Source organism: Monodelphis domestica, chromosome 1 (genome assembly GCF_027887165.1).
Source record: "Monodelphis domestica isolate mMonDom1 chromosome 1, mMonDom1.pri, whole genome shotgun sequence".
In the NCBI taxonomy this organism is placed as follows: Eukaryota; Metazoa; Chordata; class Mammalia; order Didelphimorphia; family Didelphidae; genus Monodelphis; species Monodelphis domestica.
The window spans coordinates 122,111,990-122,127,742 of NC_077227.1; the positions used below are offsets into that span (position 1 = coordinate 122,111,990).

The window sequence follows — 15,753 nt, forward strand, 5'->3', positions numbered from 1 at the left end:
CAAGTCAATAAGTCTTTTTTAAAGTGTCTACTATTTGCCCAGCATTTTGCTGAGTGCTGAGGATATAAAGAAACATAATCTAGTCCCTGCCTTTAGGGAGGCTTCTTTCTACTGGTTGAGCAGAAATGCCAAGTTGGCAGGCACAGGTTCAGAACCAAGGGAATTGATATAAAACTTGGGAGTCAAATTATGACAAGCATCAGGGGGATGTCTATTTGTATGACTCAACAGGATTCCTCAAAGTTCATCTATTTTAGTTGTAGTTGCTCGTGTTTTTTACTCAGGCATCAGTGAGGTCATGGGTTGAGAATGTGCCATGCTTTTTTTGACTCAGCCATCCCCACACTAATTCATATGCACATACACTTAGACACATTAGCATCTACTAGGACCAGCTATTTCTTTTACCCTGAGGTTGGCCAGTACCACTAAGCAATATTCATATTTGATAGAGGCAGGACTGAATCTTAGGGCAGCTAGTTGGTAGAGTTCAAATATGGATTCAGACACTTAACAGTTGTATAACTCTGGGCAAGTGACTCTACCTGTTTGCCTCATTTTCTTCTTCTGTAAAATGAGTTGGAGAAGGAAATGGCAAACCACTCCAATATCTTTGCCAAGAAAACCTCAAATGGGATCACAAGGAGCTGGACATGACCAAATAACAACTAAATCTTAGGTAAGAATTTAGGAAAAGGATCATGGGATCATAGTTCTAGAGCTGGAAGGAACCTCAGAGATCCCTTCAGTTTAAAGTTGAGAAAATTGAGGTCTAGGGAGGTAAGTGATTTGTGCAAGTTCGCAGGGGTAGTAACTTCTGGAGGCAAGATTTGAATCTAGGTCCTCTAACTCCAAAATAAGTGGCAAAGAGAAAGAATATTAAAAGGGAGGGGGGGGGGGGAAACAGATGAACAAGAGAACAGGGGGAGAAAGGGAAGAAAAGAAAGAGGGAAAAGGAGAGAGGAGGGAAAGTACATATAGTGGTGATTCAAAATTTCCCAGTCCTTTAAAAGAGGACACTTCCTAACTGTGTGACCTGGGGTGAGTCACTTAACCTCCATTACCTAGTCCTTACCACCAAAATTGATTCTAAGACAGAACATAAGGTTTAAAAAAGAAAGAAAAAAAATTACCCAAGACTCAGACAATTAAATAACTTGCCCATGATTGCCTAGTGATGGAGGTAGGATTTCAACCCAAGTCTTCCTAACTCTAAGACTAGTATTGTATCCACCCCTGCCTTAGATTTTTCAATATTTATCATACAAAGAGCACATTATGCTCTCATTCACATTATTGAATTCCCATTGATATCAAGAAGAAAACAGAAATCTAAAGTACAAGAAAAAATACTTTTGTATTTCAAAAAATTTAAAATAGATGGCAGGAGCATCATTTTGTCCTCATTGCTGTTATAGATATTGCAAATTTTAAACTTCATTCCAATTTAACCCATTTCCTCTAGATCAAGTTTTCTATTTCATTTTTCTCCCTTTTAGGGGGTCACTAGACAAAAAGGCTATCACTTATCAGTGATAGCCAGAAATGAAAGGTTGGACCAGATATCCAACATGTAAATCAATTTCAGTTTTACTATTCCCAGGAACCCAAAGAACGATGGTTGACATCATCATATGTGCTAAAGAGGATCTGTATTTTTTTTACCCTGTGTCTTCATCCCAGTAGTAGTGACTTTTACCAGGATAACTCTGTTCCAGTTTTTCCATCTGCATGGTCCTCACAAATGTGCCTGTCTTAGAGGTTCGCTTCAAGAGGCGATTATGGACATCTGAGAGAATGGAAAAAGTTGTTCCTCTAGGATAGCAAAATCCAACTCTGATCCAGTCACCCCTGAAGTAGAAAAAAGGGTTCAAATTAGAATCATGTGATTTAGCTTCCAGGATAGCCTTAAAAAAACCCTATTCTAACTGCAGAGATTATGGATAATATATAAAGTGATGCAAATATTTCAGTGAAGGTCTAAACTACTAAAGGTCAAGCTTAAAACCTCATTAAGACTTTTGGGATACTCTATATAAACTATCAGTATTGCAAACATACAAAAAAGATACCAAAGACAATCAGCTCTGCTAGCTACCTACTCAGTATATCAGCTGTTTCTTCTAGACCCTGAGAGGCAAAGCAATATATGTGGTGGTGCTTGGGCAAAATTATAAGCCAAGTCAAATAATTCGCTGTGAAATGGAGTTTTGGTCTTGGCTGATTTAAAATTATAATTTGCACTTGGCAATGAATCCATCTAAGATGATTCACAAATGGGCATATTGGTCATGAGCAGCCAAACTTTGCAAAAAGAGACAGGAGAGATGAAAAAGATAAAAGACTCAAAAATGAAGTGAGCTAATCCAAGAGCAAGAGAGTGGGGTAACATGAACATTCCAAGAAGTGAAATGTCAGAATGCCTGGAGGAAGGCCTTCAGTATATTGGGTAGATACTTCATAAGAGATTTATGGAAAGACATGGGCAAGTATGGCAGAAGGTAACAGGGTTGGTTGTAATTTACACTGAAGAACAACTGCCGAATTAATCCCAGATCCAACAAAGTGATGACTCAACTTAAGAGCATTTAAGGTTCTCCCACAACTACCCAAAGATCACCAAGTGCTCACCTTTCATTGACAAGCTCATGGAGGAGAAAAGCCCAAATCGGGATGCATAAGGGGATTCTGCTCTCAGTAAAATTTGGTAAGATTGTCACAGTCATTGTTGGTCTTTAAAGACTCTTTCCTCTTTAAAGGCACACTACTAGCTTAAATCCAAAGGAGCAATGTTGACTTACTTATTAAAGTTGATGAGCCAGATGGTAAGTTCTGAAGGTGCTGTCTGGTTCCAGTGGATGGTATAGCCCTTCTTCAGGGTGATGACCGGTTGGTACTGCTGGTAATGAGTGCTTTTTGTTAAAGCCCCCTCTAGGTGGAGAGGATGGTCATGGTAGTCATTTTTGATGATTTTCATTCCCAGGTTATGCGTCTTATAGGCCTGGATGTAGATCTTTTTTTTTTTAAAATACACAAAACATCAAACACACAAGAGAACTTGTTAGGATAACTCTAAAAGCTTCTGGTTATCATCTACATATATTCTTTGCTTTCAATCAAGCTTTCTCTTAGAAACTCAACTCCTTCAGGCATTGGGCAAAAGGTCAAATCTGAGGCATCTGCTCTCGCTTTTGAAAGTAACCAAAGCTTTTTCTGGTTTACAGGATGGCTGTGAAGTGCCATCCATCTTCAACCTTGTGTGTATCCTGGAGAACAGATTACTCAGTTGAGGAGTGATCATCAAGACGCCAGGAGTCTGTTTAACATTCGATGTATATGTTTTGAAAAAGGGAGTTGGGCTCCTTTTAAAATTCCATTTGCCTTTGCCCCAGAGTGGGACCACCTGAATTCCTCAGCCTAATCATGATTTAGATCATTAGCATCCAAATAGCATGTCTGGACATCCTATAAAGTGGTCTTCAAGAGGAATAACTGAGAGTAAAGCTCAGTTATTAGACTCTTCAGAAAGAAAGCTCAAAACAATGAAAAAATCAGGAGGGTCATGAAACAACATCTTTTTACATTTGGACAAAAGGGATGTGCATGCCTAATAGACAATATCACATGTAGTTTAACATGTACATGGCATTATTTTTTGTTGTTGTTCTTGGATTATGTATCTCTGCTTGGTGAGAGGATCACACATTACTGACCAAATTGCTTACCTGGTTCTTTTTTTTTTTCTCCTCATTTTGTTGATGTTTACAGTTTAACTTCTCTAAGAAACCAAGATAACCTGTGGAAATGTCTTTATCCATTTCCTTATTTTTCAAAGTTTAAATCTTGTCTGACTAAGCCCTGTTCAGTTATTATAATCCCAGTGTCTTCTTATCTTTATCTTTTCTTCTAATTTGATATTGATTTTTATTTTTCCTTTACCAGTTGATGGTCTGATTGCACAGTTGATAGACAGCTGACTGACAGGCGTCTAAGCCTGAAATAACTCTCCTGTGGATAATCAGCCATCTTCTGTCTCAATATATTTTCAATTTCTTTTTTTATTCTGTCCATTGTTCACTATTTCTAGTCATAGATTTTTTTGGTAATGTCCTTTTTCTCTTTCTTCTGTGTAATTTTCTCTGGGTAATTTATTGTAATCTACCCATACTCAACATGAACTCTTTCATTGCCTATCAGGTGACACTTCATTTTTTCACTGGGAAGCAGTTTTGTTCTGTAACTCACCACCATAGAGCATCACCAGTAGGAAACTGTTAAAAAGACAAACCTTTCAGGGAAAAGCTTGGGGGCATTAAAAACACTGAACAATTCCCCAAATGTAATAAAGCCTACTCTTCTACTCCTCTTAAGTTCTGGGCCCATTTTCTTACATGTACACTATGTCTTTCTAGTATACATATATTATTGTACCACTTCTACAGGGAGAGCCAAGTGGCTCAGTGGATCGAGTACCTGGGCAGATTTTTCTTGAGAAGAACCTCAATTTCTTCATGTGTAAGACTTCCATTGTTGGAATAGTGAACTTTTAAAATTTTTTCTGCTTTTAGAATTTTATAATATTCTATCAACTTCCTATCTGATATGTCCAGTAAAGATCTGTCTGTTACAGTGAGTGAAATAGATCTAGAAGTCTCATTGATATTATAAGACCTTTTATCATTTTTTCCCTAAACTATTAACTTTTCTCTTAGAATCAATATTGTGTATTGGTTCTAATGCAGAAAAGCAGTAAGGGCTAGGCAATGGGGGTTCAGTGACTTGCCCAGAGTCACACAGCTAGGAATATCTGAGGTATAAAAATGATAATGGTGAGCTACAAAAATATAGATAGAAAAACTATTGAATATAGGTTTAAAACTGCTTGGATACTTTTGCTAGATGTAATCAAAAGTATCCTCAGTGATGAAGTGAAGCTCAAATGTGAACTTCCCTTCAGGTCCAGGCACAAAGACACTAAAGAGACTCTTATTATAATCATAAAATATTTATTGAAATACATAAGGATAAATAAAAGGTTTCTGATTCTAAGAGATTCTAAATCAACCCAAATCAACTCCCTGGTTCCATAAGGATCCTTTTCTCCTGTGTTTCACAGGCTATACTAATCCTCCCCGATCTGACTAACCCAAATTTATACTATCTAAATAAAAACTACCACTGTTATCCTTAAAAATCTTAACTTCGCCTTCAGATGATGAAATAGCAAAGGCTAACTGGTTGAGTCTCAACAAGAATCAAGTTAGGATTCTGAGCCTTAACAGACTCAGAGTCCCAACCAAAGACCAAGTTTTTCTTTGGTCTTCTCAGAGTTAAGCAATCTATAAAAAACACAACAGATATTCAATAGTGTTTCCCAAGTTGGGAAAGGAAAACACCGAGCTCCTTCAGGTCTTTCCCTCAGACACAGAGAGAGAGGCAAAGAGGTTACCTCCTCCAGCCCTGAGAAAGAGTCTCTGAGAGTGTGTGTCTCTGCCAACTGCCAGAGGGAGCAATTGACACCGAAAAACAGTTATAACTGTCAACAGTTGAAATGAACATGCTCTCTCAGCTCTGCTTCAAACTGCATTTCTTTTCTCAAGCCATCCACTTTACTTCTTATCCCTAAACTAATAAAACAATACTTATTTTCTAATATCATCCTTATAGAGACCAGATCTGAACCCTGGACCTCCCATCTCTGGGTCTGGCTGTCAATCCACTGAGCCACCTAGTTGCCCCATATCATTTCTTACAGACAAAATTATCAAATTATTGTGCTTGGCTATGCTTGTTTATTACATGTTTTTTCTTCTTTTAAATTGGGGGTGGATTGGAAAAATAATAATAATTTGAAAAGAAAATAAATGCTTACTAATTGCAAAATAAAATAGATAAATGATTTTTTTCTTAAAGAAATATTTTAGGACTCAGATCTTAAATGTGAGTGGATAGAATAGTCATTTTATGCCTGACTACATAAAACCCAGCATCAAAACTGAAGTTGAGAATGAGGGTTTCGAATTTGTTACTAAATGACATGCATTTCATCTATGCATGATAATTTCTATGACTTATAAAATGGTTCTCCTTCATGGCTTCAGTAGCAATGTCCCAAGAAGTAAAGAACTGGACTCTGGAGCCTCACCCATCATTCACTAAGTGTACACAAAGGAAGATTTCATAGCAGACAAAGAATCTCCTAAATCATCTGCAGTAGAACAAGGCGAGCATCTAGGCAGTTGTAGGCAGCAAGGTTAATTTTAGAACTTGACCAGGATCACAACATGTGTATCTGCCAGAGTTGGGACATGAAACCTTGGTATTCCTATTTTACACACACACACACACACACACACACACACACACACACACACACACACTACCTAAAGTGAGCACTTACAGAAATACAAGTCTGTATATTTTAAGGTGGAAGGGAATTGCATCTCAGCACATCTCTAAAGAAATGTAGTTAGTGGGATATTAAACTAAAGACAACTTTTTATTGTCAGTGAGTATAACTGGTACGAAGGGAGATGTTTTGATTAAAGCTCTTGAAAGAGGGAAAAGGTTGAAATGGACCCCTGAAGAAAAGATCCTATTTTAGACAGAGTGAGGACAAGGCAGTATCCCAGAAAATCTCAAGGATGGTTTTGTTCATGGGATCCTGAAGAGTCAAACATGACTGAGTAGATGGGAAATGACAGCAAAGGACAATTCTAGCTTTTATAGAATGTTTCAGAGTTTGCAAAACACTTCATATAGATTTTCTCCTTAAAATTCATAACTACTTTGTGAAGTATGAGCTACAGGTATACCCATTTTATAGATGATGAAACAGGCTCACAAGATAGAGCAGAAAGAGCATTCATTCTGGAGTCAAGGGTTTTGAATTCTGCTTCTGACACATTACTTCTTTGAACCAAAGAAAGTTACTTAAACACCATAAGACTCAGTTCCCTCACCCATAAAATTAGGAATTTGGATTATGTGGCTCTGAGGTCCTTTCTCCCTTGAAATGTATGATCCTCTGATTTACACTATGTCACATCAATAGGAAGCATCTCAGGCAGGATTTGAACTCAAATCTTCCTGACTCCAAGCCTAGTCTCTTATTCATTACACCAGACCTGGATAGTTTAAGCTAATGACATTTTAAGGTCATTTTACAGAGGAGGAAACTGAGGCAAACAAAGTTAAGTGGCTTGCCCAATGTCACACAGCTAGTAAGTGTCTGAGACCAGATTTGAACTCATGAAGATAAGTCTTCCTGGCTTCAGGCCCAGTATTCTATCTACTGTGCCACCTAGTTGCCATAGATTTTCATTTTATTTTTTTAATTCAAAGATATTTTATTTTCCCAATTAGATGTAATAACAATTTTCAACATGTTTTCTGAAATTATAAGATCTAAATTATCTCCCTCTCCTCTCTCAGAAATGGTAAGCAATTTGATCTGGATTCTATGTGTATTGCCATGCCATTGATTTTTAGAGCTGGAAGGGAACTTAGAGGTTATCTTGTCACATTGAAACCTAAAAAAGTGAAATGATAAATAACTGCACACTTCACAGTGGCAAAGCTGAGATTTGAACTCAGACCCTCCAAGGCCACATATTTCTCCACTATGATGTTGCTTCCATGGTCATTCAAGAAATTAGCTATTAAGCAAGGCACTGTGCCCAGTAATGATATCCGACCATACAGGTTGAACCCCCCTTGTAAATAACGATAAAGGAAGCCCACCCCTAAGAAATGATCACACTCCCACAGACGCTTCTAACCTGTGCATAGCGTCCGCTACAGATAGCGCCTCTCCAGTCAGGGACGTTGATACAATCAGGATGCTTGATCAGCCAGTTGTCTTCCTTTATGATATAGGAACCAGGATATTCTGACACAGAGCCATCAACATCATGAAACACAGATGTCTTATCTCCATCCATATTCAGCAAGTTGAACCAGGGCCCAGGTTCCCCAAAGAACACTCTGGAAGTAATCTAAACAGAGAGCCAATAAAATTACACTTGGAACTTTAGGTGAAAGATGACTACAAAGGGTGTTAGACTCAGAAGGAAAGCTTCTGACTTCAACTGACATTTTAAAACATTTTAAAACCCAAGAAGCTATTTGGCAATTCACAAACCCACATGACGGACCCACAGCCAGGAAGCCATATAAGTACTTGTTCTTTTGAACCCTTTAATCCAGAAAATTCATATTCACATGATAAAATAAGAGGATTTATTTGTGTATCTGCTCACCAGAGGTAATAATTTCATTTTGTTCTGTTCTATATTTGCTTGACACCAAAAAGAGAACAGATCCTCTGAATACCAAAATGACATTTTACAATAATAATAGCTCCCTTTTAAGTAATCCTCTACATTCGATGCTATTTTGCCTCTCCAGATAGACTGTGGGTTAGTCTGCAGAGTAAATGATCAGAAACACCAGCTTTGACATCTAACCAGATTCTAACACAGTGGGCACCAGATCTGACATTTCTCTGAGTCTTTTAGAAATATTTTTTCTGGGTTGTTGAAGGAATAAGGAACTTGATTTTCATTTCCTTTTCCTCTTGCTTCCCAATTTTCAGGGAAGGGGAAGAAGAAAGGTGAAGGGAAATGAGGAGAAAGGAGCCTGGATAATCCAAAGAAGGGATAAGCAATCCCTGAATACATATATAATACATACATATATATGTGTGTGTATATATATATATATATATATATATATATAGAGAGAGAGAGAGAGAGAGAGGCAGTATGATGTAGTGGAGAGAGTACATTATATAGTCATTATTAGGTTAATGTCAACTTGGAGGAAAGTTTCTAATGAAATGTTCCATGAATTTGCCCTTGATGTGCTACTCAATATTTTTTAAAAATCAGTGATTTGGATGTAACCATAGAAGACATACTTATTATATTTGGAACTGATGTGAATCTGGGAGGAATGGTGAAAACACTGAATAACAGTCATGACACAAATAAACCAGAAAGGAAGGGGAGCCAAGGGAAAATCTAATAAGATGCAATTCAATAGGGCTACAATTTAAGTTCTATTCTTAGGTTCAAAAAATCAGTATCATAGGTTAAGGGAAGGCATGGCTTGGCAACTGTTTTTTTGGAAAAATATCTAGGAATTTTAATAAGCTCACTATGAGTCAACAGGGTAATGTGAGGGTCTGCAAAGCTCATGCTATCCTGGGTTGCTTACCCTTTTCCCCTAAAAAAAATGGAAAAGTTAATTATTTTAAATTTCAAAATATTGATGTTTCTTATTTAAATTTAACATAACCACTGTCTTGTGCTACACAAAACTAGTTGATTTTCAAATTATTTTTAAAACATTTATCATTTGCTTCTCAGGGATTGAGCAGAGGTGTAATGCCCAGACAAAAAACTTATTCATTTTGCTATATTTTTCTTTAGTTGAACTACATTTGAAATGCTGGATACTGAGTGCCATATTTTGGGGAAGGGTATAGGCAAACCGAAATTTGTCTAGAGGAGGATGACCAGGATGGTGAGATGACTGGATACCATGCCACAGAAGGACTAATTAAAGGCACTAGAGCTGTTTAGATGGGAGAAGATAAGCTTTAGGATGGAATCATTGCAGAGGTAGTGAAAAGGATGCTATGAGAAAGAGAGATCAATCTTGATCTGTTGAATTGCACAGGGCAGAAATAAGAATAACAATTGAAAATTACAAAGAAAGCTTGATAAAAGGGAAAACTTTCTAACCACAAGAGAGCTATCCGAAAAAATGGAATGTATCACCCTCCAAGGTAAGAAATTCTTCCTCACTTAAGTGTACAGGTACAGGCTGGATAACCACTTGTCAAAAATATTGTAAAAATAAGAATTGTTCAGAAAGAATGGCCTTTGAGATCTCTTTCAATTCTGTGGTTTTGAGAATCTCAGAGCTGGAAAGGGTCTTTAAAATCATCAATTTTCAATCTTTTCATTTTATTGTTGTGGGAAAAGCTCCATAGAATAACCCAAGGTCACATGGGAAGTAAGGAAACAGTCTATATTCATTGCCAGGCCTTCTAACCCTCAAATCTGGTGCTTCTCATTTTGTGGAGAAGAAAATGAACTAATTTCAGTTCATCAACTACCATGTTAACTGAATGCTAAAGGATTGCTTATTGAGAAAAGGAGCTTATATACCAATTTAGGGACAACATGGTCACTAGATTTTGGTTTCTAATCCAGTCAATCTTCCATTGCCACATTGTGGTACAGCATGTAATATTTCTTTTTTTCTGATCAGACAAAAGCAATAGCAGTATCCTGCCATCCTTTCCAAAAGGGTCAACTGACCTGGTCTCACAGGAAACTACCCAGTTTGTTTGGATACTCTTGCTTAGAACAGCAATGACCCATTATTATAGGACTCGGGGAACTTCTAAAGCATTAACTAGATATTATGTTTGACTGAAATCCTCCCAACTCACCGGAACATCTTCAAAAACAATATTCGACACATTGTTATTGGGGCAACTCTGCCAGGCATTATTGAGGCGAAATGCTAGGGCACTTGTATGCCGGCCGTCCAGAGCTGCAAATTTTCGGAACGTGCAATTTTGGATGTTGATGGGGCCATCATAGAACTGAATTCCTCGGATAGGGAAATTCCTACAGATTTCAGAAAGGTAATGTTATTTATGCTAGAAGTTCTGAGACATTTTGCTTTTATACCTAGCTGTAACTCTAACAGGTCACTAGTATAATAAAAGCCAACACAATATTTTATTGTCATAAAGGGCTTTCATGATCATGAAATCATTTGATTATCATAATATCCCTCTGAAGAAGACAGAACAGCTCTCTTTGTACTCCCTTTCTGGAGGAGGAAACCAAAGCTCAGAGGTATTAAGAGATTTGTATAAAGTCTTACAATTACTAAGTGGTAATGCTAGAACTTTTGACACCAGACTTTCTGAATCCAAAAATAGTAATATTAACAACTGGCATTTATATATTATTTTATAATTACCAAAAGTGTTATATGTGTCATCATGTTTGATACTCATAACAACCCTATGTTACAAGTAGAACAAATATTAATAATTTTCCCATAATAATAACAATAATAATAATAATGATAACTATGGTGATGGTGATGATGATGATGGTGGTGGTAACTAACATTTATAGTGCTCACAGTGTTTCAACAATCATTATCTCATAAGAGGACACTGGAGTTCAAAGAGGTTAGATGAACTGCCCAAGCCACAGACTTAGTAAACATCATAGCCAGGAATAAGTCTAGGTCTTCCCACTCCACTTAACTGCATCTCAGAGTTCATACATGAGTTTGAGAATGAAGCATGTCATTATCTATGGGCAAGGGCAAGGCTGGGGTAACAAAGAGCAGAGGAATAAACATGGTCAGCACAGTTCCAGGAGACCTTTCAGGGGACACTCCCAATCTACAAATTTAACTCACAAACTCTTTCTTTTCCACCAAGAAGTTGTTAGGTTTTTGCTTTGGTTTTCATTTGAAACCTAAATGATAGTTGGTTCAGATCAACAACTTCTTGATGGAAATGACTGTCTGGCTCCAGAATGGATTACCAAGGGAGGCTGAGACAATGCCTTTCTAAAGACTTTTTAAAAACCACGCTGAATAATTTAAGCCTAGGTTTGTCTGGAATGAGCAAGGTGCTTTCAAATAATTTCATTAAACAGTAACCTAAGACCTTCAGGGGTAATACTTTCCTCAGCAAATCATGGAGTCTGCCTCATGGGGATAGAGTAATGGGAAGAGGGTAGAGTTCAAACTCAGTAAAACCTTGGCTCAAATCCAGTCCATTTTACCAACTATTTGACCTTCAGCCAATTATTTAGCCCCTTTGAGCCTTAATTTCTTCATTTATAATATGGTACAGTAATATTTATACTACTTACACTACTCAGTATACTACTTATATTACTCAATTCATAGGGCTATTGTGGGGACCAAAAGAAATAATAGATGTCAGGGTGTTTTATGATGCTAAAGTGCTATATAAATGTCAACTATTTTCAGATGTGAAAATATGTTAGATACAGAACAGGCATTAGATCTCAAGGAATCTTACTGTCTCTTATTTGCACTTAGGGTCAAAAGGTTTGGATAAGCTTCTTTCATCATAGAATGGGTAATTTGGGTTTTTTTTCCCACCATAGATCCAGCAGGTCACTTTGTTTTGCTGGAGAAGGGCCTACACAAACACAAAAAGTCTATAGAAAGTCACCTCCTGGTTAATTTGCTAATTTGCCCAGCTCATGTTGGTCTGAAGCACTGCCATTGTGTGGGAGCATTGTTACTGAGATGGTGAATCTAAGTCTTATTAAAGAATCATTGATTTACATTAAAATAAGTATCATTTTTACCCCTTGAGTTGTATCCCATTCTACTCAAACAAAGGCGAACGATTGCACAAGTCAAAAGGATAAAAAGGATGCTATAACACCCATGAAGCTTACTGGCCAATTGGAAGTGTTCTTCCACTGTGATCCAATCCTCCAGGTCCCCAAATCCTATTATCCATCATCTCTGTTCCCACATTGCCACTCTCTCCAACAAACAGACTATTCTTTATTTCCTGCTTTGAACCATCATCATAAGGGAACGTTCCACCACTGAAAGAAAGAGGATTTGAAATTTCAAAGTTGAATCTCAATTTTTAAAAAAAATCTTATTTTAATTGTTTTTTTGTCCTTAAATAAACTTAATTTTCTGAATCCCCCACCACAATTTCCCCCTGTCTAGAACAAAGATTTTAAAATATAAAGAAAAACTAGCAAACAGATCACCTGTTCCTAACAGTATGCACCATATTATCTTCATGACCATAGCTGGGAACCTCCTCCTTTCCCTTCCCTAGTATGCCAATGAGAGATAAGAAAATAGAACAGCAATACCTGAAGGGATCCAAAGATTTTCCTCTTCCATATCTAACACTCATTGTACTATTGTCCAGTTACCACCAGGAGTAGCACATGACTCCCATGGCTGGATGCTGAAAACCCATATTCCTATTTAGAGATGCCCAGGGTCTCAGTATAGTCCTTGAACTCACTAGGTAATAGACCATTTGCTCTACCATTACAGCCCAAGATCCTTTGGGCCTTGTTGTCTACCTTTCTATTTTCCTGGCCAACCCATCAACCATGAATGGAAATAGTCAAACCTCCCCGTTATGTGTTGCCTCCCTCATTTAAAACATGAGCTCCTTGAGAGGAAGGTCTCAATTTTTCTAATTGTATCCAATGCTTAGCATAACACTTGACTCCTAGTAACATGAGCTCCTTGAGAGGAAGGTCTCAATTTTCTAATTGTATCCCATTCTTAGCATTGGCTAAGTAAGCTTTGGCTCCTAGTAAGTGTTTAATAAATGTATTTCTGTCCCATTGTCTTCCCTATCTCCAACTTTGGCAACAGGCGACAAGTTAGCTAGCTCACAATGAAGCTCAAATCAGGAAGCCCAAATACAAGAATTAATCTTACCTGGCTAGAGTCAGACCAATCCCATTGTCAGCAAACCTGAAAACAAAAATAGTTGGTAAAGTATTGCTCTTCCAGATAATAACTCGTGTTTCTATGCAACAAGATAACATTTATGAAATGCTTTGTAAAGCTGAAGTGCTGTACAAATATTGCTATTGGTGTTGTTATTGTTATTAAATGTGGATCCAGGGATTACAAAGTACTTTGCTCAAAGGCTATGTAAAAAGGAGTAGTGTGAGATGAGCCTGAGGAAGGTAGGATATCTGAACGGGGAAGGTCATAGAGTTTTCATTTTACTTGGAGGGCAATAAGAAACCACTGGATGGTTCTGAGGGCTGTGACCAGATCTCTGCATAAGGAAAAAGAAGTTTGGCAGTTGGGTTAAAGTAAAAGAGTTCTAGACTTACTTCATTATCACAAATTTGATGACCTAAGACTAAATTCAAAGCAACATTTATTTATGTATTATAAGTGCCAAAGGAGACATGACATTAATGTAAAATGTGGGTCTAGTCCTCATGCTTCCCCAAGTGATTCTTTGGCTTCTCTCTCTAGCTTGTCTCCATCCTCACTATATAACCTCACCCCACCTTGTACTTGAGTGTGTATTTGTGTGTATTTGCAAAAGACATAGGCAACACATTGAGGTCTTCTTGTCTCTTCATGCTCCATCTTGAATCATTGCAACATCCATCCAAGAAGTGAGGCCAGATCCCAGGACCTGGCACTAGATGGATGGACCTGCCATCAGGTGGCTCTGCAGTATTCAGAATGGAAATCACACTGACTCCAAGTCCCCTGGCAATCTCACTGAGATAACATGTTGGAGGACTAATGGCATGACAAGGTGGCTACAAAGGCACCTCCATCTGGTAACCGCAGTCTGTGTTTCAAATTCTCTTCAACAGATACTGAATCAGTGTCTGCTTGAGAAAATAAAATGTTCACCTTCTTCAAAAGTCCTAAAAAGGAGTGCCAAAAGGGCAAAGGTTGAGCTTTTTCTTTTCTTGGCCCTGATCTGTGAGTTATTTCATCTGTATGAGGAACTCCCAGTGAAGAAATTCCTTCTGCCAATGCAGATCAGCAACTATTCTGAAACTCAGAGAGTTGCCTGAATAGCTGAGAGGTTGGAGTTAGAACTCAAATACTGGTCTAACTGATTCTGAGTCTGGGTCTCTATTCATGCAGCCTCTGATATCAAAGATATGTCAAACTCTAAAAGACATTGAGGCTAAATTTGCATGACAATCAGGGCTTGGGTTTTAGGCACAAGGGAATGATTCTAAGTTTCCCTCCAACTCTAAATCTTACCTTAATACCCTAACCTTATATAGCATCTCTCCATTTATCTCTCTACTTGTAAACAATTCTTCAGAGCTCATCACAAAACCACCTCTTCCATGAAGCTCTCTCAGATTTAACTCAGGGGGAAGCATTCTGTCCTTTAAGCTGCTAATAAGTATTATTATTATTATAATTAATAATAAGTATTAAAAATTAATAAGTACTTCTCCCAGAGCCCTTTTAATCCTAGCCTGCCTTTAATTCTATTTATTTGTATTTATTGAGATAGAGAGCTAGTCTCAGAGTCAGGGTGATCTGGGATTCAAGACCCACCTCTGATATACTTGGCTGTGTGACCCTGTGACCACTTAATTTTTCTGTGCCCCAAGCAACCCTCAAAGACTTCAAACCATAAATTAATGCAGATTTGAATCAGTAGAGAGATCTCCTCTATTGGGAGCTCCCAACACTGGTGAAGTCATAAGTCTATTGAAAAGAAATCTGTATCCTTCTTCTCTTAACGCTGCTTGATTACAAAATCCAGAGATCATGACTTGCTCATCTTCATGGCCTCTGTTTTACCTAACTATGGGCATTGTACAGATTAGGCTCAAGATATGTTTGTCAACTTAAAATGCTCATAGGTATCAGTCACCTGCTACGGATGCTGGATAAGGAATTCCTTCATTCAGTATAATGTTGGATTCAATGGCCTCTGGGGTCTTTTCCAGCTAAAGGAAATATAGACTAGATAGCAGCGTGCTAGATTTGTCACCAACAGGACTGAGGTTCAAATCTTGCCTTTGACACTAATACAACTAGCTAGCATTTATAGAATACCTACTAATTGCTAGGCACTGTGCTAAACACTTTACAAACATGATCTCATTTGGTCCTCACAAAAACATTGGAAGGCAGGTGCTAGTATTATCCTCATTTTATAGTTGAGAAAACAGGCAAGCA

The 15,753-nt window shown here is 37.7% G+C and overlaps 1 protein-coding gene across 2 annotated transcripts in view; it reads right to left on the bottom strand.

The window, feature by feature from the left end:
* The window catches only part of CEMIP (cell migration inducing hyaluronidase 1), a 263,138-nt gene that overhangs the window by 21,206 nt on the left and 226,179 nt on the right, over nt 1-15,753 (bottom strand). For both annotated transcript variants that reach the window (XM_007479273.3, XM_056806007.1), the window contains exons 19-24: nt 13,507-13,542; nt 12,483-12,638; nt 10,466-10,646; nt 7,782-7,997; nt 2,802-3,013; nt 1,666-1,851 (exon numbers count right to left, since the gene is read on the bottom strand). In XM_007479273.3, the coding sequence (XP_007479335.1) occupies nt 1,666-1,851; nt 2,802-3,013; nt 7,782-7,997; nt 10,466-10,646; nt 12,483-12,638; nt 13,507-13,542 (987 nt within the window). The remainder of the gene's footprint in view (nt 1-1,665; nt 1,852-2,801; nt 3,014-7,781; nt 7,998-10,465; nt 10,647-12,482; nt 12,639-13,506; nt 13,543-15,753) is intronic.